The sequence below is a fragment of the Mesocricetus auratus genome, unplaced genomic scaffold, assembly GCF_017639785.1.
Source record: "Mesocricetus auratus isolate SY011 unplaced genomic scaffold, BCM_Maur_2.0 Super-Scaffold_100013, whole genome shotgun sequence".
NCBI lineage: Eukaryota > Metazoa > Chordata > Mammalia > Rodentia > Cricetidae > Mesocricetus > Mesocricetus auratus.
The window spans coordinates 62,198,535-62,220,132 of record NW_024429196.1 but is presented as its reverse complement, the minus strand read 5'-3'; the positions used below and the strand labels follow the sequence as shown (position 1 = coordinate 62,220,132).

The window sequence follows — 21,598 nt, the reverse complement described above, 5'->3', positions numbered from 1 at the left end:
GCAGCCACTAAGCCACTACAAGACACATCCTCAGTCTCCTCTCCTGGGGGAGGTTGGATTCCTGAGAGTGGGAAGACTTGTTGGACATCATTAAGCATCTTCTCTCTCATTGTCCTGCAAAGGTACACTCCCCCTGCCCCCATTTTTAATTGAGAAGCATGAACACTTGGCTTGATTTGACAGATTTGTGTAAGCTCAGGGGTTACACACTTCCATGAGTGAGTAAATGAGATGAGAACACATCACACCAAAGTCTGCGTTTCCCCCCCATAACCTGCAAGGTGTGGAGGTGCTGTAAAGAACACACCCTGTTTCCCCATGATGTAGACATTTACAAGACTCAGGTCATTACGATGAGCTCAAACATTCTCTTGTCCCTTCAGCTTCTCTAGGAGATAATGTTTGGTTCCTAGGCAACCATCAGAAAAGCACTAAGAACACCTGGCACAGACTCATTTTATTTTCATAAGAAAGGCTTTCTTGGTAAAGATCCAGGAGAAAAGAAAAGAGGAGAGAAATGTGTTCCTGTCAGTTTGTCTATGCCCACTTTTTTGAATATTTACACCCATGAGCATTGAACAGTAATTGGACTATGAGATAATAATAATAATAATAGCATGAAGTCAGAAAAGGACACAGGTTGGGAGATTTCAAAGAAGTTGGACAATGTGTGTTGAATCTTAGAATGGTTTGATCCTAGAATAAATTCGCTCATAAAACAAACTTCATATTTAAAACGTGGGCCTTCTTTATTCTTATTTTCTGGGAGATTGGTTTCTTCAGCGTGACGTTGCCAAACTTACATATTAAGATGACAGCTCTTTGCTCAAGCCAGTAGCAACAGGAACAAGTACTACTGCTTTCTGGTAGCTTCTTACTAAACTCCACAGTTCTTTTTAGACCATGGAATGGGGCAAATCCTAGAAGGCATGGGAAAGGGTCAACTAGAATGTCCAGGGTCTTTAACGCCCATTTGCAGGGATTCATGTTTTAGTTCCTATCAGTGAAGAGGGGGGATGTGCTGTGTGCGCTGGCAATTTACAAGTCTCTTTAAAGGCAAGGCGGAGACCACCCAGACCCACTGAGAGTTGTGGATGTAGGCTGTGGGAAGGCACTCAGTGCAAGCAGAAATCAGAAATGAGTTGGTATTAAATGGGGACACAAATGCTGGCTGGAATAGTCCCAGGGGCACATGCTGTCCTTTGTTTCATTGGCACCCTCTTTGGAGCTGCCCAAAGCCCTGTTGGATGTTTGTGTCTGTCTGTATTCTCAGCGGCAAGTGAGCTGGAAAGTGTCTGAACTGCTCAGGCTGGGAGAGAGTGAGAAGGCCTGTCACCTCTGGCCTGGCCTCTCGGATAGTGGGCAGAGTCCTGGGACAAGACTAGTGAGAAGGCTCAGTTGGTAAATGTGCTTGCCACCAAGCATGAGGACCTAAGTTTGCTCCCCAGAACCCACACAGAGGAAAGAGAGAACTTCCACCTGCAAATTGGTCCCTGGCCTCTGTACATGAAAAGTGGGAGAGATCTGAAGAGGAGAGATCCGAAGTGTCCAGGGTAGAAGATGCAAGCTCCAAATCATGCAGTGACAACAAAATACAACCTGTGTTTGACAGGAGGCAAGTAACACACAGCCTCTGACCCAGGGGCAGACACAGAAGCACACAGCTCTACGTCTACATATAATGTAAAAAGCACGCAGGACCAGAAGGGACCACAGACTCAGGCTAAGGCATAAATCAACATGAAGTTCCCCGTGCCAAGCCATCGAGGGCAGTTAGAGTACATGGATCTTTTTCCTCTAGCCGCCGAGGGGAAACGTCAGCATCCATCAGCTCAGCTTCGTCTGTGCTCCAGGTTGCCTGTCAGACTATTCCTATGCTCCCAGAGTAATCGAGCAGTTCCTAGAGTAAGCGAACAGCAGCACCTGGAGTCAGCAGACAGGCGCTTAGTGAATGGAAGGGGATGAGTTTGATTGAGCAACCTTGAGTACTAGGCGAACTGGCTCCTTTCAGTGCCCAAGAGTTTTGTCTTGGGCCTTGCCCTCCTACGAAGGAGGGGGGGGGAGATGAAAAAACACACAAACATGTGAGCCAGGTAAAAGAAGATGCTTTGGGACAGAGTGGCTGCTTAGGGAGCTTGTGATTGGCTCTGCAATGTGATTGGCTCTGTTGGCTCTATTTACTCAACTCCCCCTGGATTCTGAAATCCCCTGTCTGTTAAAGCTCAGCACTGGGACTCCAACATATGCATCCTATTAGCCAAGGCCAAGGGACAAGAGAAAGGGGAGTTAAGTGAATGATAAGGGCCACCACAACAAACTAATTTGTGGAGTGAGTGTGTGGTGTGTGTGTGTGTGTGTGTGTGTGTGTGTGTGTGTGTGTGCGTGTGCACATATTTGAGACAGGGTTTCTCTGTGTAGCTTTGTAGACCAGACTGGCCTCAAACTCACAGAGATTCGCATGCCTCTGCCTCCCAAGTTCATGGATTAAAGGTGTGCACCACCACCACCCAGCTTAACAAACTCATTTTTCATGGTCCCTAAAACCACTCTCTTTCCTGAAATGTCAGTGTGGAACTATTATTTAGATTTAAGTCAGTCTGTCCTGTTAAGGAAAATGGGGATCAAGAGTATGTAATGAAAGTCACTGTTTCTTATGTGATTTTATTTTTATGGGATTGGACTTACTCTTTCCATTGTAGGTTATATTTCCTTAAAACCCAAAATTAAACAGCTGTTTGTCCCATACCGCATTGTTTCCTTATAACTCCTTAGTAGCCCCCTCTAGCAAGGTGGCCAGCTCCTTTCCCAACCTGATGATACAACCTGTCTTTCATGAACGCTTTGGCATCTCAGACTTCTAGAACATGAGAAGCCAACTCATGTCCATCTTGCTTTGAAGCCCAGTCTTCTATAGTTTTCTTGTCATCCAAGTTAAATCTAAATCTATAGGACTCAGTAAGCGCGTGTTTTATTGAAGCCTTCAACTGTTTGGATGACGCCCACTATGACTATGGAGAGCAACCTGTGTGTCTGAAGTCTTCAGACCTGTCTAGATTTCTAGAAGCATCTGAAACATTGAGAATAGTATTTGATCAAATGTCTGAGGAACACGGCCCAGTCATGCTGACATATAAATTAGCTCAAGGGTGTGGTCACTGCTATGTGAATAGTGAACTATGGAAGTTTACTGGACTAGAAGAAACAGCTTCAGGGGAAGACTGAGACCAGTGGGACTCAGGGGAGCATCACAGCTTAAGGATGAACTAGAAGACAAAGAGACTGGGCCAGTGACCAGGGACCAGCATGCCAGGGAGATCCAGGTAGAGAAAACTGGGCCTCCCAGGACCACAATGGGGCCTCAGCATCCCATCAAGGAACAGGAGAAGATAGATCAAAGGGGTTTTGGCATCCAGGGAAGCTTAAGTGTCCACTAGAGCCTGGCCATCAGCTCCTAGGTGAGCCTGGACTAAGGGTTGTGGCAGAACAAGGGCTCCTGTAGCTTCCACCTGGAAGAACAGAGATTGCAAAGGCCATGAGTAGGCTAGCTGAACAGAACTCTGTCCCCTCCATCCCCAAGGCACAAATCAGTGCTAAGTCCCCAGTACCGAGTCCTCGAGGGCAGCTAGAGTACACAGGGTCTTTTTTTTTTTGGACACCAAGTGTTGTCTGGCCTGTTGTTTCTGAAGTGGAGGCACAATGCCTGTTGCTGGTTTTCTGGTGACTGTCTGTAGAACAGTAATTGAATTTCCCTGTTGAACTGTTTTTCTTAACCAGTTTGAAGATGTATGGAAAAGCTGTAAATGTAGTGAATGATAGAAGACTTCTGTAGTATGCGCAAAGCCCTGGCTTCAACACCCAACACCACACACACACACACACACTCACACACACACTCACACACACACTCACAAACACACACTCATACACACACACTCACACACACACACACACACACACACACCTGTTTGATCACCCAGAGTTCAAGGGCAATGCCAAATATTAAGCATGGAACTTCATGCCAGGCTGGCTTCACTGGAGTCCATGCTACGTGCTCTTGGAGTAGACCATCACCTCCTTAGCATTTGTGATGTAGGGTAATTAGCTCCTATCTGATTAGTCCTAATGCAGGTTGGGTAACCATGTAGCCGCTTCTGGCACAGGGGAGTCTCCTTGGTGAATAGGAAGGAATCACCATCCTTGTCTCTGCTGAGCCGCATTCCTCTTCTCTCTGAAGGCCTTTCAAAGCCCTGCCCATGCTGCCCACAAAGTTTGCTTTCCTTCTCTGTATTTCACTGGCATGGTTGAGATGTTTCACTTCATTTTCCTTGTAAAGTGTTAGATGGATGCATGTGCTCGTGCATCTGAAATGTATTTTTAAATATACAGGAAAAAAACTAACAGCCGATCTCATGATTGCGTTTGGCTTTGAAACTGGGTTAAGTGCGAAAGTACAGCTGCCTCTAAACAGAAATTAGATGAGTTGCCAAGGGCTTGGGGGTGTGAATGGGGAGTGGCCCAGACTACCAGGCAGTTTCATCCTAAAGTAAAGGAAGCATTCTGAAATTCTTTGATCCACCTCCGTGAATTCTGCCAAGAATAACTGAATCATATACTATGTAAAAGTGGATTTTATGCACGAGGATCATATCTCAATAAAACCCATTTACTATTGACTGCATCAGATGGGGAACTGACTGCTTTTTTGGTCAACTTTTGTGCAAAGAAGAATGCACTGGCAGAAAGGCACAGATGGGGTTTACAATGGGATACAATGTGAGGCTGTATCCATCACATAGTAGGTGGGATTGAGGGTGAACATAGCACTCATCAACAGAGGCTGCTTGACCTTTCCAGGGAACTGAGGAGTGGGGTGGAGTGGGGGGAAGATAGACCTGAATGACTGATACCAAAGAAGAATTCAGAAGAATCCAGAAGGAAAAAGAGGTCACGGCTGCTCTCCTTCTGTTGTTCATGTCTTATTACATTGTTCCCAGGGAAAGAGGGAAAGAATGATGTCTTAACCTGATGCTCAGCTATAGCTGAGTAGCCGAAACTGAACAATATATGCTCTACAAGTAATGGGCTGAGCTGGGTTCGAGGTTCTGAAGGCTGCACCTGCCCAGCTTCTGGAGGTGGGTATGAGCCTCGAGAAAGATGGTGGAAGCACTGCAAAGGCTAAGCCATTCCAGTAAGAGAAAGCGAGGGCGGAGCCTTGTGACATCTTTCGGGTCCCATCACCTTTGTCACTGTCTCACCGGAGACTGAGTTTTGATGGGACTAGACACTTTCCAGCTGTAGCACAGGGCTGCGTGGCCGGCAATAACAAGGCCTCCGTGACAAGGTAGCTGAGTACTTACAGTTTGAGCCCAGCGCCAGAGGCAAACAGAGAGACTCCTGGAAAGACTGCGCCTTGACTTGCTGTGCCTTTGGGAGCTTGTCATTGCAAATATATGCCTGAAGTCTGCTTGAAAGAAATGAAACTTAACTTTGTTTTAAAGAACCAGACTGAGCCAGGTGGAGGGGGTGGGGGAGGCGTTTCCTGGGCAGCCATCTTGTTTCCTGTGGGTGTGAAGTGAAAACCCGCACTTCCTGCACAGAACAGAAACAGAAGGAGACCTCTGGGCTCCAGTGACCTTTGAGAGTGGCTTCCTCAAGGGGACCACTGCTGCTCTGGGAGGCTTGTGCCAGCGTGTTCCTCAAGTTCTTGAGTGTTCTGTACAATGTCTCAAGGTAGTGAACAAACGGCCGTGCTGGGTGATGTGGCTGAACTGACGAAAATGGCTCATTCCTGTTGTAGACAGAGCTCAGGAGTAGAGCACTACACAGCCTGTGCAAGACCCTGGGTTCAATGTGTTACATATGTGTGCACGTACATGTACTGTTACATGTTCACATGTAATATGTATGTGTCTATTATAAATGCAAATGAATATATATTGCATTAGTTTATGAGTATCCATTGTATATTATGCATGTATATTGTGTGTGTGTATACAATTTCTTTATTGACGGGTTTGGATGTGGCTCAATGGTAGAACTCTCTAGAAAGCCCAGGATTCAATCCCTAGCATCACAAAATAAATAAAAACATTTCATTCCTGGAACCTGAGTTTGCCTGCCTTTGCTGCTCCCTGGAACCATGGGTCACTGTGGTGTAGGACATGAAGGATGGGGATGTGAAAATAGTCTTGAGTCATGCTCTGTGCTGACTTCTCTCTGTCGAGTGAGTGGTCCTGAGCCACAGGCATCAACGATAGCTGTGAGATCTGACATTCATTCTGTTTGCCTGGAATGTTCTTTGAGCTCCCTCTATAGCGTAGAGGAAGTCTGGATTGGTACATGTCTTCATGTTTCCTTCATGGCACTAGAATTTGGTCAGCGGTGTAGCTTGGTGTGACTCTCATCTACACATGTACCCATACTCTGCATGCCCCCCAATAGTGTTTTACCCTGAAAAGAATTGGTTTGGCATAGTGAAAGTTTTTAAACATCCATTTTCCAGATGGATCGCTTTGTAAAATAAAATAAAATAAAGTTAAGCCATGTGGAATGGACCCTGCATACTGGGGTTTGCTAGACTTTTTTTATTCCATCTTATGGAATTTTATGATAAAATATCAGCAAGCTCATAAAGAAGGCTGTTTTAAAGTCCATAATCTTCCTAACCATAACAAAAGGGTGGTAAATATGTTGTCCAAGAGTGCGATGGAAAAATGTGCTAAAGCATTTCCATAAATCAAATGTAGCACTTTGGCATTAGCTAGAAAGCATTAACTTTAGCAAATTAGAACCAGATGATTTTAAAATAGAAACTTACATAACTTGATGGTGATTTTTTTCCCCCAGCACCAGTTTATCTTCGTGAAGTTACGTTGGCTGCAACTGTAATAGGTGTTTAAGAAGTAAGGGCAGTGTCTGGTTACCAATCACCTCTGTGACTCCCACAGAGCAGCGTGTGATGCCGAGCAATTAACTGGTGGAGGGGAGCATGAACTCTCTGTAGTCATTAATAGGACAAAACAATCGGCAAGGAAATGTGATGCTGACATCTAAATGGATAGTTTACAGGTGCACAAGCCCCTGCTGCTCAGAACCTAACAGAAAGGATGTCTTACTTTCCCTTTCATTGTTAAAACTCTGTCCCAGTCAACCAGTGGATCTGTGTCACCAAGCTCTGAAGTGCTGTCACCCAGCAATCTCTTAACACCTGACTCTCCTTTCTGTTTCTGCTGCCTTAGTGGCCACTTCTTCCTCTTTCATTGCACAATGTTAGGATGTATCTGGTACCTCAAGGGCAAGCCAGGAGTCCAAGGCAACACACTGAGTGTCTTTGAACTTAAGACGTCTATGTAGAGGGCACATGGAGTACATATGAATGGGGAAGACGCCCTTGCTCTCTGGTAGAGGGTTAACAAAGACACTTTCTTGAGATGGAAAGTAGCTAAATTCAAGTTAGGTGAGGGGAAAATATTTCTATTACCTGTCTTAGGTTTCTCCTGCTGTGATAAAACACCATGACCAAAAGCAACTCGGGAGGAAAGTGTTTATTTCATTCACAGTTCCACAGCACAGTCCACCATGAAAAGAAGTCAAAGCAGGAACTCAAGTCGAGAACCTGGAGGCAGGAACTGAAGCAGAGGTCACGGAAGGGTGTCGTTTGCCGACTTGTTCTTCCTGGCTTGCTGGGCCTGCTTTCTTATACAGCTCGGGACATCCTGCCTAGAGGTAGCACTCTCCTCCCATGAGCTGGCCCCTCCCACATCAGTCATTAATCCAGAAAATACCTCACAGATGTACCCACAGGTGAATCTCACAGAGGTATCTTCTCCATTAAGAGTCCCTCATCCCAGATACAAGTAGGTGCGTATCACGTTGACAAAAGTCAGCCAGCATGTTATGAGTTAGATGTCTTAGAGCAGACTTCATGCAGGGCTGATTCAGGAGATGCAAACAAGGTCAAGACTCTCTCCATTCTTCTGCTCCTAATGTCTCTACTTCATTTTGTTTGTAAACTCATCCTTTCTCCCTGAAGTCACACGCTACAAAGAGGAAGAGGCATTGTGGTGATATATTATTTACGATTTATTAAATCTTGCCTGAGGATTCAGAAATCAAAGTCAGCCACAAGCTATAAAAGCCAAGCAGTGACAGTGCCCACCTTTAATCCCAGCACTGAGGAGGTAGAGGCAGGTGGATCTCAGTGAGTTCAAGGCCACCCTAGTCTACAGATTGAGTTTCAAGACAGAGAAACCCTGTCTCAAAAAAAAAAAAAACAACAGTATATATAAAAGCCTTTTCCCACATCAAAGCATTTACTGCTAAGCATAGTTTATAGTACATGATCCAAAGATGGAGAGTCCTTCCTTTCATAGTGCACATACAAAATCTCTAAGACCTCAAACTGATTTCCTCTGAGTCATGGGCCAAGTTCTTGGATAAAACACTGTGGACAGGGGGTAGAGCCTCTGACTGGCCAGGGGGGTAGTCCATGGTGTAACAGCTGGGGGGGTATAGAATTGCCATGACTTGGACATGGATTGCACATGAGAAGTTCAATTTGGGTGAGGGTTTGGCTCTAGGTGACTGAGAAAATGATAGTGTTTAGAGTAGTACTTAAAGATTAGCTTTAAGTAAACAACATACATTTGAGAGAGCTTCTTATTTGTGTTATTCTCAGAAACACAATAATGCTGCTGTTGCTGCTGCTAGTGGTGGTGGTGGTGGAGGTATGTTGGTGGTCAGCTTTCCATTATAACAAAACACCCGAGATAATTAACCAAAAAAACAAATATTTACTGGGGCTCAGAGTTTTGACATTTTCCATCTACAGTGAGCCTCTAATGAGTCTTGTTGAGCCTCATTGCATTAGAGCCTGTGACAAGGCAGCATATTATGGTGGGAGCATGTGGCGTAGGAAACTACTCATCTCGGGCACCAAAGAGAAAAAGAAGAGACTGGTGCCCCACAATCCTTTTCCAGTGATTCAACTCCTTCCTGCTGTGGTCCACTTCCTAAGGATTCTTCTACCTCCCACTAGAGCAGTGGCTCTCAACCTTCCTAATGCTGCAACCCTTTAATACAGTTCCTCGTGTTGTGCTGACCCCCAACCACAACATTATTTCATTCCTACTTCTTAACTGTAATGTCGCTACTGTTCTGAATCATAATGTAAATATCTGACATGTGACCTAGGAGGTCTCAACCCACAGGTTGAGAACTACTTCAATCGACCCACACCACTTAGATGTAAGGTATTAGCACACAGGCGTCATTGGGAAATACCTGTCTAAAGAAAACCTGTGTGGAGGAGGAGATGGATAAAGATGGAGACAGACAAACGCAAATGGGGGGCTATGATGATTATGCTTTGAGGAATGGCTCACACTTCATAATATGCAGGATAGAGGTGGACTACCGACTCAACAAAGACCTCTCAACCTGATGAAGCAGCTGAACCTGAGGTCAACATAGACAGAATTGTATTGTCCTTGGAAGACCTTGACCTGTTTTTTATTAAAATCTTCAACTGCTTGGATGAGGCCCACCTGTGTGATGAAGGATCATCAGCCTTATTCCTTGTCTTCAGATGTTAATGTTAATATCATCTATAAAATTATCCTCATATTAGCATCTAGTATGCTAATTTGCTTCTGCAGACCGTGACCTAGCCAGGTTGAGACATAGAACTAATCACAACACATGAATATAGAGGTTTTATGAGATGTCACTGGAATATTTGGGCACAGTAGGAAATGAGTTTGTGACTCAGAACTTACGTCATGAGATGTGATCATTATTGGTGTAGAAGCAAGAGTGTAAGTCATAGGAGAGGATGGGCTAGAGAAACAGGGAGGTGCAGAAGGTAAACATGCTGAGGATGGAGCTTTGGGGAATGCCTGCCTGAAAAGGAGACTTGAAAGGATTGGGCAGAGGTGGGAGAGAATTAAAGGGCCTGCTGTCTGTTTGGAAACCAGAAGGTGCATCTAGCTCAAGCCAAAGAAAGTGGCTGGACATCAGGTCCAGGGAGAGGTAAAGGCTTTAACAAATGGAGAGAGCCTCCAGTTTCAGCAATAGAGAAGTTGGTGGTTCTCGGTGGAGCATGGCCCCTCAAATGTGCCATGCAGGACTCACATTGGGCTACATGCTAGACAGACCCATAGGGGCAGAAATTAAGATTGTGTTCATTCTTAACTCTCTGAAACTCTGACAGCAATGCTACAAGGGCCATTTTATATTAGCTGTAATATTTCATCATTACTGTCGTGGTCAGAAGTTTGTGTTTCATGAACCATCCTTATCTGCTTGTTTTAAAAACGTAAACACTGGAACTGCATTGAACGTTGCTGCTTAGAACAGGTGTTGACGGTTGGGGCAGAGGCAGAGGTAGAGGGATAGAGTTAGAAGGCTAATGTGTGAGATCCTTCGCTACTCTGGTTTACAGAGATTGGTTGACACTGGGGAAGGGTCAGTCACAACAGGGAGACTCTGAAGACTTGAGGATGTATTCAGACTGCCATAAATATAATATGCAAAATTCTAGGACTTTAACACAGCTCACTTGGACACAAACTCCCACTGGATTGACCCAAGGTGGTGTCTTCATCATTTCCTCCACAAACCCTCTAAAAGGTGAATGAATCTGCTCATGGGACTGGCATGTAACCCCAAGGGAGCCTTTGTAATCTGGGATAACAGGGAGCTATGAATCTGTATATATGGGAAGAAGACCTGGATTAATTCAGGTCATGAAAGGCTATGGAACTCGAGGACAGATAGGATGGGTGGGGCGTTGGGTCCCTCAGTCAACTTGAGAGGAAAGAAAGAGCTGTCTGGAAGGGGGACTTTTATTCTGACAACAGCAGGTATATAGGTCTTTCCTATATTGTGGGTTCCGCATTCTCCATTCAGTCAACTGTGGATTGAAAATGCTTGAAAAAAATTTGCATGTTTGTTGAACGTGCACAGATGTTTTTACTTGTTACTATCCCTTATATCACTTATTTGCATAGCATTTACATTGCATTGGGCATAATGCGTTAGCTGTCTAGAGAAGATTTAAAGTATACAGGAAGATGTGCTTGGGTTCGTTGCAAATGCTAGAGCATTTTTATACAAGAGATTTGAGCATCCATGGATTCTGGTACCCACATGAGGTACTATAACCAATCACCTCCCTCCCACAGATACTAAAGGAAGAATGACTACGACTACGTAGGGTGATTTGGGGATGGCGAATTGAGTTGTGGCTTCTGCCACCAAAGGTCAGCAGAGGCACAGGTCTTGCTTCTAGTCACTACTTTCTGGCCCTTCCTAAGACCAGAAGCTCAAGTCTAGAGCATGAGTCATGGAACCGCCAGGCATCAAAGTTTGAGGAAACCCTTGTAACACCCACTTGTCTACGTCTTCAAGGATGAAACCACAGAGTGCCAAGACTCAGCAAATGAAGGGATCTCATACTCTGTAAACCTCAGCTTTTACATAGTGCACATGAGTAAGACTGAGAAACTTGTGCCTGCTCATTAGCCCGACCTCCCTTCAGCTTTTCATGTGAAGAAGGGAACTGCCCCTTATTTCTCAGCTTCTGTGGGCAGAAAGGAATGTACCATCCCGTACTTCACTGGGTATGCTGAGGATAGACACCGGTGCCTCTGCCACCACCTAAGCCTGGGGCCCATGCTGGATGGGCATTTAAAATAAAAGGTTGCTGATAGCTAGAATACTCTTTTTTATTGTTGTTTTATTTTTGTTTGCTAATGAATCTAACTCTTCAAAATCTAGGCTGGAGCTGGGCACAGTGGGCTGTGACTCCACCCCACATTCCTCTCCTTCTGCCCCCTCCACCAGGCCTTGCATGGCTGGGATTCCATCTCCTGGCTCATCGGCACCAGCTGGCATTGAACTGGGTTGGACAAACAGGCCTGAGGCCCTTAGGTCTGTGGATATTTGCTGCTGATGTGGGGACACAGGGCAGGCTTTCTCTGAGGATTGGAACAGCTGGGTTTCTTTAGGACTGCTGGGCAGGGATAATGCATCTCCAACCCATAAAGAAATAGCTGACTCCAGCAAAGTGATCATTTGGGATTTCCAATCCCCTCCCTGCCCTGTATTGTCCCACCACCACTGGCTTTGAAGTTACTCTTGATCCTGGATCCTGAAAGCGACTGTCAGCAGTCACTATGTCCTGGAAATGGCAAAGCCCTTGAGTACATTGAAAATAGAGGACCCAGCCCCACCCAGAAGCCAGGACCCAGAATCCATGGCTTCTTCAGCTTACTCCACCAACACACGTCCTGGGCAGGTGAGACACGAGGGTTCCTGGGTCTCTCTGGCCAGCCAGCCTCGTCTAAAACAGCAAGACCCATGTCCTATCAAGAGAATCTGTCTCAATCACTAACATGGGCAGGGGCTGGAGAGAGAACACAGCAGTTAAGAGTGCATGTTGCCCTTTAAGAGAGGAATGCCCAGCACCATTCTGGGTAGTTCACAACTGCCTGCCTGTAACTACAGCTTCCAGCTGTAGGGGGCCAGGAAGGATCCAGTGTCCTGTCCTCTGTGAGCACCCACACAAGTAGCACGTACATACATATATATTGTCCTCTGACCTTTGCAAACATCCACACCCACACATGCACAAACATACACAAAGCACGTATATCCACACTTAATTAAAATTAAATTAAAAATAGGAAAAGTGTTTAAAGCAAGTACTTTGCAAGTGTGACACTGTAGAAACAGATGCCTTTGTATTTATTATTTAAAAGATGCTCTGTAGCACTGCTACTAAGTGGAGTAGTGCATGTAAAAGAAAACTGCTCTCTCTAGTCATGGGCTTCCTGTTTGTTTGGTATTGGCTGATCACCTTGACCTTTGTAAAAATCCACAATCTAAGTTTCTACTTAACAGCATAAGGGGTTTCCATGGAAGTTTCCTATAACAAATTGGACAAAGTAAAGCATGCAAGAACAGATCACCTCAAAGCAAGAGAAAATGGGCATGCTTCCTCGACAGGCTGCTTGCACAGTTTTGCTTTTAAGCCCCTTCTGTTCTGGTGAACAATATGCCTTCATCCAACTAGGTACATATAAACTATAGAAATGAGAACCTTTGCAGATTTATAGAGCCCAATACATGTAAATCTTCATTGTATGCTTCTATATTTTTCTTACAACTTCATCCCTCAGCTAATTCTCTCACTGTTCCAAAGAAAGGAAATACTAAGTGCTGAGTGGAGCCCCACCATTGCTTGTCATATTTCACTAGAATTGAGTGCATTCACTTAGTGTGTAATTTAAGCTGTCAACCTCCCTTAGTTCTTTAGGAAGAGAAAGGAGGTAATTAAGTATTCCCAAGTTAACAGCATTAAGCATCAAAACTTCACAGTTGCACAGGTTTTCAATGTAAGTCCAGATACTTCCCACAATCACTCACTCCACTTACGATAGTGTGCCTGGGTTTATGGATGATTGGCTGAGACTAAGACACCCAAGTCTACCACTGCATTCTCAGGACTGAAGCTAGACGTGAGAGAGGTGGTAGATTTGTTTAGAAGAGTGCACAGTGTCGTGTAGTAAAAGTTTGGCTGAAGGTAAGACCATGAAGTCATTCCCGTGCCATGCAGTAAGAAGGACCATTTCCAACTCATGTAATTCAGAGCCCCACCTGGCCCCAGGTGACCTGTAATTGAGTTAAGGAGAAACCAAGTCTAAAGTAAGCCAGGGAACACAAACCAACAAGACTTTTTAATATATGCTACTTTCATCTTCAGAGACACATTTTAAAGAAATATCCCCTTGCCAACTCCTTCAGGAAATGGAATTTATTCCTAGTTCACTGTTGGTAGTAGAGAGAATGGGAGGGAGGGGGTTAAGTAGCTCATGTCCCATATGTTCTAGGCTGCAGTACATTAAAGGGCTTGGCAGGGATGAGAGGGGGGCCATTGAATCCAACATGTAGAGAGAAGACCAAACCTCATGGTTGTTTCTTAAGGGAAGTAGGATTTGGGAAGCCATGACCTTGGCATTAGATGATGGGGACACAGGGAAGGGTGGGAGCCTGGGATGGGAGAGTAGGCAATAGTGAATTATCTAGGGCAAGTTTCCTGACAGAGATGGGCTGCAAGCTGAGACAAGATGAGATTTAGGTAAGCCAGAGATGAAAAGGACATTGAATAATGAAAGGAACCGTGTGTGTGTGTGTGTGTGTGTGTGTGTGTGTGTGTGTGTGTGTGTTGACGATATTTGACAGTACCACAATCTGCTTCTCAGATATGTCTAGTCCTTCACTAAGCTGTAGACTTACCCTTAAAGAGGCAATCAACAGGGTTCAGATGATGGTGCTGAGAGGAAGTCAGGCAGGCAGTGTAGCCTATGGTTGAGGTCACAATGACGCAGGAAGGAGAACGCCCGGGATTCTATAGCAACCATGTCACTACTCTGTATGTAAAACCTTCCAAAGTTACAATATATGAACTAAGAATAATCTATCTCTTAGATTTGGAGCACAAGACAAATGCTAAGTGAGATGATATCTGTAAACATCTACCTCAGAGCCCAGCACCTGAGGGATCTTGGGTCAAGAGTCATTGGACTGAAAGAGAAAACCCTCCGTGGCTTGTCTTGGTAGGTTTTATAGAGTTGAACTCTCAGTGGCTTGTCTTTAGCAAGTTTTATAGACTTGACATAGAATGGGAAAGTGGCACAGGCAATGTTTTGGGGGATGATTTAATACATACAGAGGAAAAAAAAACCCTGATATCAGACTAGAAATGGTAACCCAGAGTCCTAGCATGGCTCTTAGTTTAGAACTTAGCCTACCCACTCTGGTCTGTTCTTCATTCAGTTTCTGGGTTGTTTCCCATGTAGAAGGATCTGAACTCAAAGCCAGAAAGAACTTGTTCTAATTTATTTTAGCCCATAAGTAGCACATTTTCTGTGGAGAGCCATATAGTACTGTTTTATTTGTTTATTTTATTTTTGTGGGATTTATTGTTGTTTTAATAGGGGCGGTCCTCATCTCACCCACACTGATTTGAAGTCACCGAGTGTTCCTAGGTGCTAGGATTATAAGCACGTGCTAACATTTTTATAATAATATTTTATTATTATTTTATTTGGCTATTTTATAATGAATATGTTCTTAGGCTCTGAGGTATTTACTAACTCAGGGGCAACCACCCAGACCTACTTTTGTAGCACAGCAGACAGTATGTAAATAAGCAGGGATGGCTGTGTGCCAATAAAACTTTACATAGAGACACAGAAATTTGAATTACACATAATTTTCACATCTCTCAAAATGTTATTCTTTAGACTCCTCCCAAGCCACTTAGAAATTGTAAGTGCTATTCTTAGCTCACACAGACAGAACTGACAGCAGCCTGCCATTGGTTGTGAAAAGGTGCATTCCATGTCTATTCTAATAAATGTAAATTGGAGGATGTTCTCAGATAATTTAAGTCTTTTCCTATTCCCTTTCTGGGCACTATGCTGAACTTGGAGGTAACTGTGTGTTCCCTGAATTATTTCCTTATTCATATGGCAATGACTTGAGCACCTACAAGGTATAAAGGGACAGAAAGATGGAGCAGCTACCACCCTGTCCTTCCAGTACCCACCCCAAAGCTGGAGAAAAAGATGCCAACACACCATCACCATGCAAACACGGGAAGGCACTTTAAGAGAGCTGTGTTCCAAGTACAATGGGGGCACAGTCAGGGGAAGGAGGGATTTGTTCTGAAAAGGAGGTGGGCTGGGTGGGGGCTGTGGACACGCATACACAAAGGCATCAGTGTGTTCTGCGAGGCTTGGCAGCAGACAAGTGCTGGAGCACTCTGCAGAGGGACGGTCTATAAAGACAGAAAGGTACAAGCCTGGCCCGTGGAGGAGGAAACTGAAGGGGGAGGGCTGAAGTTCTCATTATCATCCACAGCAAAGCATCCCAATTGTGTTTCCTAGGGCACTGACATATCACAAAGAGATTGTCAAACACAACCTAACGTTACCTCCTCTGTCCTCTGGGAATTAAATAGGTAGTGTGCTGAAGATAGAGACACAGAGAGATCTCAAGTAAGGAAACTAAGATGAAATCAGGAGAGTGGCTTAAGGTCCATAAGACTGCAGGGGCCCAACCTGTCTGGGGGTCCCCTTTGTCCTCTCTATGAGGCTTTGACTAGGTGATTTCCCAGGCAGCTCTTAGGCTCCAGTTCCGAGGCTTTGCCCTTTGCTCTTACAGACCAGCCACAGGGTTCCGCCTGAGCTATGGACAGTTCCAGAATTTGCTTGATTTCCATCTGTGCCCTAGCCAATGTCCAATGGCTACTAATAAAATCTCACAGATGGAATCGGGTACCACATCCCTGACTCCCAAATGTACCAGGGTTGAAGGAGGTATCATTTTAGCTGAAGAGGCAGCTACTAAAAAGAACGCTGGTGAGTGTAGGGGGTCGCTCAGCCCCAGGGTCCTGGTCCATTCTGGGAAGGTACCAATCCACAGGTTTCCTGCATAATTCAATTATATAGTCCAGTCTTAACATTCTTTTCACAGCAGTATCTCAGACAATAGATACAGAAAGGGCTGCTTCTTTATTCATTGAGAGAGTTTGTGTTCCTCCAAAGGGAACATAACCAATAGATCACAAACAATTTGATGTTTCAGGGGGAACATAGATTGTTTCGGCTCAGAACACCCCAGTGTCGTCCTGTCACACTTGAGGAAAAATCCAGCTCCCTTCCATCTCCTATACTCGTTTGTTCTCCCTCTGTCCTGTGTTCCCTGCTCAAGCCTCAGACTGCAGCCCCTAACACATGCAGCTCATAGCTCCTACAGTCCAGTCCATGTGTTGCTGCTCTCTGGAATGTTCTGTCCTCAGATCTGGGAGTGGTTGCATCCCACATGTTATTCAGATCTTGTTTAAATATCACCTCCTTCAGGAGCTTCCCTGATAGCTCTATTGAAAGGAAGACACCCACTCACCCTCAACACAGACACTTGGTCTGTTTTACTCTAGAAATTTCCACTGTTTAATATTCATAGAATTTGGCACTGCAATTTTAAACACTATATATTCCCTCAATTATTTTCCTCCATGAGGGACAGGAACTTAGTCTACGCTGCTTTCATCTTCTCCCTCCTAGAAAGGTACCTGGCCCATGATAGACACTCAAGTGAGATTTGTTAAATAGAAAATGCTGCCTTTGCCAAGATAAGGCACAAAGGGAGGGGAAGATTGGAGAGATGGCTCAGTGGTGAAGAGCACTGGCCGCTCCTCCTGAGGACCCTGGTTCTATTCCTAGCAAATACATGGCATCTCCAAACATCTGTAATGCCAGCCTTAGGGGATCCAATGCCCTGTTTGGCTTCTTGGTGCACAGATATTCATATAGGCAAAATGCTCATACACAAAAAATAAAATATAAAAATAAGACCCAAATGGAGGGATTTTTTCCTCCTATTTGTGAGTGCCCACAACACTCATTACCAAGAGCAACTTAACATCAGTGGTAGCTTTCGTTAATGTAACAACTAAATATTTAATTCACAACACTAATGGTATATAACAAATAAATAAGAGTAAAAATATATAATAAAACTCACATTGATAATAAAACAAGCAACCATACTTAGTATCTTTAGTTCCTATAGACATTATTTCATTTAATCCTCACTGTAACACCAGCAGGTATGTGCCATTATATTCTCTGTTTTATACTTAAGGAGACAAAAACTGCAAAGTTAAGAAATTTGTAGAGATTCCTAAGCAAGAGGGTCACCTGATAGGAGTCAAACCCTCTAGCTGGAGAATGCAATTTCACACCTAGCACAAGCTTCAGCAAACTGTTTTGCAATGTTCAGGTGAGATGGGCTAGCCTTGCTCACATTCATCAACAGACGATTCAGCCTGGCTGCTGAAGCCAAAGTAAAGCTATTTCCATTTCCTGGGGCCCAGGGCACATCTTCCAGAGAGAAAGACCCTTGACTCATTGTCCTCCTATGGCTGTGCAGTCACACGACACATGACACGCTTCCTGCAAACATATCTCACTACTGTGTTTTCAGGGCTGCCAGGATGATCCTTTTGCCACACTGTGTTTTGTTTGTGCCTAATCTGTGTCCAAAGGACCCTGCAAATCACACAGGTTCAGTTCTACTTTGAGGCAAGGGAGCAGGGCTAGCAACTTCACCAAGGCTCCTGGGGCATCGTGGTGGGGAAACCAGAGCCACAGCCAACCATGGACTCAACTGTGGATGCAAACCCTACACCCAGAAACCACTTTTGTGGGGGCATCTGCTCTCCTGTGCTTTTTGCTTCAATCTTTTTTTTTTTTTTCAAAAGTTTTAATCCGCTGGGAATTTAGAGAGGGAGGCAGGAGGCAAAACCGATTCTGGTCCAGCTTAGTCAGGAAAAAAAGTAAGCTGCTTTTTCCACCCGAGTCGAACAGTCTGGCTGGAATGCATCCCAACGAGGGGATAGTCATTGAATGCTCCAAGTCCTGAGGCCCAAGGAAAAGGAACTTCTGTCTTCTCCGGAGAGATTCTTTTTCTCTATAGAAATCTCCACACAAATCATGGTCTGCGCTTTGCCAGAGAGAAGCTGTTCTTTTTTAACCAGGCTTATCAAACAGTGGGGTTCTTCTCCCTGGGTAATAAGTGTGAGTGGGTTAATAGGTCATTTTGGGGAGAGAGGTCAGAAGGAAAAAGCCTCAGTGTTCAAAGCCAGCAAAGAGCAGAGCGCTGGGCAGACAGGGATGATATATAGGGACCCTTCTATAGGACCTGCATGGGTTCTCATCTACCCCTAACCCTCATCAAAGACTGCCAAGGTCTCGTAATGTGTCTGGTACTCCTCTCTGAGGTCCTAGTGAGATGTTCCAGGAAAACCTGGCGCTTGTGAGTTCCGTTTCACTGAGGGAGAAATGCATTCCAGCTCCTAGCAGGCTGATTTTGCAAAGTGCTTTGAACACTGAAAAGGGAAAGGGGGGAAAAAAGTAAACAGCAGCAGAAAAGGGAAGGGAAAGAGAAAGGGACACAGAGAGTTATCAGCAGGGGTGGTTAGTAAAAAAAAAGGGGGGGGCTGTCTGGAGACAGAAAACCTTTTGTTTCCCCCAGCTCGTTTCATGTAGAGATTGTGAGGAGAATGGCTTTGAAATGAAATGGATTTATGAACTAGTTGCTAGTTCACAGGAAGATCGTCAGGCCACTCTTTGAATTCATATTCTTTAAAATTTGGGTTAATCTCAAAAGGAATGTATCGCCTTTGTCTGGTTCCTATTTCTTTCCTCTTTAAATTTTTTTATTCCTTTCGCGGGGTGGTTTGGGCCGCCTCCCCACTCTCTGTTTTCTCCTCCGCCCTTTTGATAACGTGAAAAGAAATGATCATATTACAGGCTCTTTGTCGGGAGTGTTTCAGAAGTTAGAGGTAGGCGGAGTGGAGGCATTACCTTCCCCCCACCAGCCAATGGCGGCGAGGTATGCAAATGAGGGCCGTGATCTGCCGGTCTCAGCCTAGGCGGTGAGCTCAGAGGCTCCGCAGTGCGCGGGAGGCGAAGGTTCTGGTATCCTTCCAGCCCTGTGCTCAATGGAGGGGCGGACACTGCAGTGCATCACTGTGTGACTAGGATAGGATCCGACCACCGCCGCGATGAAGTATAAGGTAAGAGCGCCTTTTGCACGAGTCTCCTGAGAAGCTGGGGACAGCTGTGCCTGCGGGATTCCCACCGTGACAACTGTGCAGGGATCCCTTGTGTGTCTGGTCTCGGCTGAGCTGCTTCTGATCTGGTTTCCAAGGTGCCTTGGGGTTTACCCGCAAGCCGCCTTGCGTATTCACATCTACTGGTTCGCTATAAGTAGCTCTGAAAGTTGCCCCGGAGTTGCGGAAGGCAGTGGAGAAAAGTTAGCGTAGGGGCGGCCTCAGCCACTGGAGATTAGAGGGGTCTAACTCGCATTGCAGCAGGCAAGTCGCAGGTCTCTGCCTGACCAAAGCCGACCGGGGCGGGGGGAGAGCCTTAATAAGAGGAATCAGAACTACTGAGTCTCTAACGGGGTCTAAAAGCACTTTTTGCCTTAAATACTTGATCTGGGAAGCTGTCTGCTCTAGGCACTTTCGTTAGAAGCAATTTAAGAACCCAGACATTATCACAGGGCAGATGATGGAGAATTCCCGCATCCTTAAATAGTTCGGTTTTATGAATAAATGAGTGTTAGTCATTTCTGGGTAACACTTTATTGGGGTTTGAATGGGTCTGAAAGCATGAAGCCTCCGGCTGGCTTATTTTCCCTGACGCTTACAGAATGTCGTGCTCATATTTTGGCAGCATTATTTTCCATTGCATTTTGCACCACGGTTTCTGGGGTTACTCTTGGCAAAATGGTTATGACTTGCTCAGCACATCCCGTCTGAGGAGGCAGTTTCCAAGGGACTTGGCCCAGTAGCAGATTGCATTAGCCATGCTTTTTTTTTTTCTGTTGAATAGACACAAGTCCTCGACTTTCAAAGGACAGTGCTATTACAAAATAATATTAATAATAATTTTGGTAAAGTGGCTTAACAGATCCTGTTAACTGACTTAGTAGAGGCTAACTTTGCTTCCCTCTGAGGTATATAATCTCTGGCCCTTCCTTTTGGATAGGTGGCTGTAAACACTTGCTGTACCTAACAGCCACAATCTAAAATCAATCTTTTGTTCAGTGTCTGGGATTCTTGTTTAGAAACCCTGAACCAGAATGTCCAGTCTTTATGGCAAAGCATGGGAGATAGCTCTTGGGAAGGTTCCAGCAGTGTGAAGACCCAGGTATCCATTATCACCCCACCATCAGCTTCCCGCTTTGTGCATGGATGGGGAGGAGCAGAAGAAAGGATGACTTCACTATTCAGTGAAAGATGCAACTTCCTACCTGGCAGGAACAGAGTCTTTTCAAAGTGTTTCTCCCCACTTGTTTCTCCTCCTTGTTCGCAGAACTGATGGGGCTGCATGGTACTTAGCCTGGGATTTTTTTTATCCCCATTGTTGAATCGGGACTGTATCATACAGGAAAGGGAAAGGATTTCCTCCATCTGTTACTGGGACATTAAATGACTGACGTGAGCTTTGACTGCCACAGTCTACAAAGTGACGAAGTCTAAAGTCACTTTGATTCAGTGGCCTACCTCTCATGTTTAACTTTGCTCTTTATGGAAAGAAATGTCATGGGGAGTGGTGGTGTACACTACAGGTGAGAAACTGCACTGGGGAAAGCCTGCCAAGTGGAAAGGTCTACCCAGAGACGAACACATTGCCAAGCAATGGAAATACATGGCGGCTGTGTTATTAGTATTATTACTGTTATCATAGGAAACTTCATCAGCAAAGATGCTGAGCTCCCCAAGAAACCAAATGACACATGGACACCCTGTGTTGACCATAGCAGAAGTGAGGCACGCTCTTTCTGTCACAAAGCCTATTGGTTAATGAAAGATAACTTTCTTCCAGGAGAGAATTAGTCATGACATATAGGAGATGCTTAAGTAGAGGCATGATGAGTGTCACATTGAACTCTGCCTATCCCTGTCACATTGAACTCTGCCTTGTCACATTGAACTCTGCCTTGTCACATTGAACTCTGC

The 21,598-nt window shown here is 44.9% G+C and overlaps 1 protein-coding gene and 1 long non-coding RNA gene across 3 annotated transcripts in view; one reads left to right on the top strand and one right to left on the bottom strand.

Moving 5' to 3' along the window:
- Nedd9 (neural precursor cell expressed, developmentally down-regulated 9) overlaps positions 1 to 21,598 on the top strand; it is a 176,675-nt gene that overhangs the window by 108,420 nt on the left and 46,657 nt on the right. Inside the window, exon 1 of one of the 2 annotated variants that reach the window (XM_040755883.1) lies at positions 19,504 to 19,648. The exons of the other annotated variant lie outside the window; for it this stretch is intronic. Within the exon in view, the coding sequence (XP_040611817.1) occupies positions 19,637 to 19,648 (12 nt within the window). The 5' untranslated portion in view covers positions 19,504 to 19,636. Of the gene's footprint in view, positions 1 to 19,503; positions 19,649 to 21,598 lie in introns of those variants that run through there. 2 annotated transcript variants of the gene reach the window in all.
- LOC121143623 lies at positions 7,530 to 14,349 on the bottom strand. Its single transcript, XR_005880885.1, has 2 exons — positions 14,299 to 14,349; positions 7,530 to 8,039 (listed from the first exon to the last, which is right to left on the bottom strand). It is a non-coding gene; the product is annotated as an uncharacterized LOC121143623 (long non-coding RNA).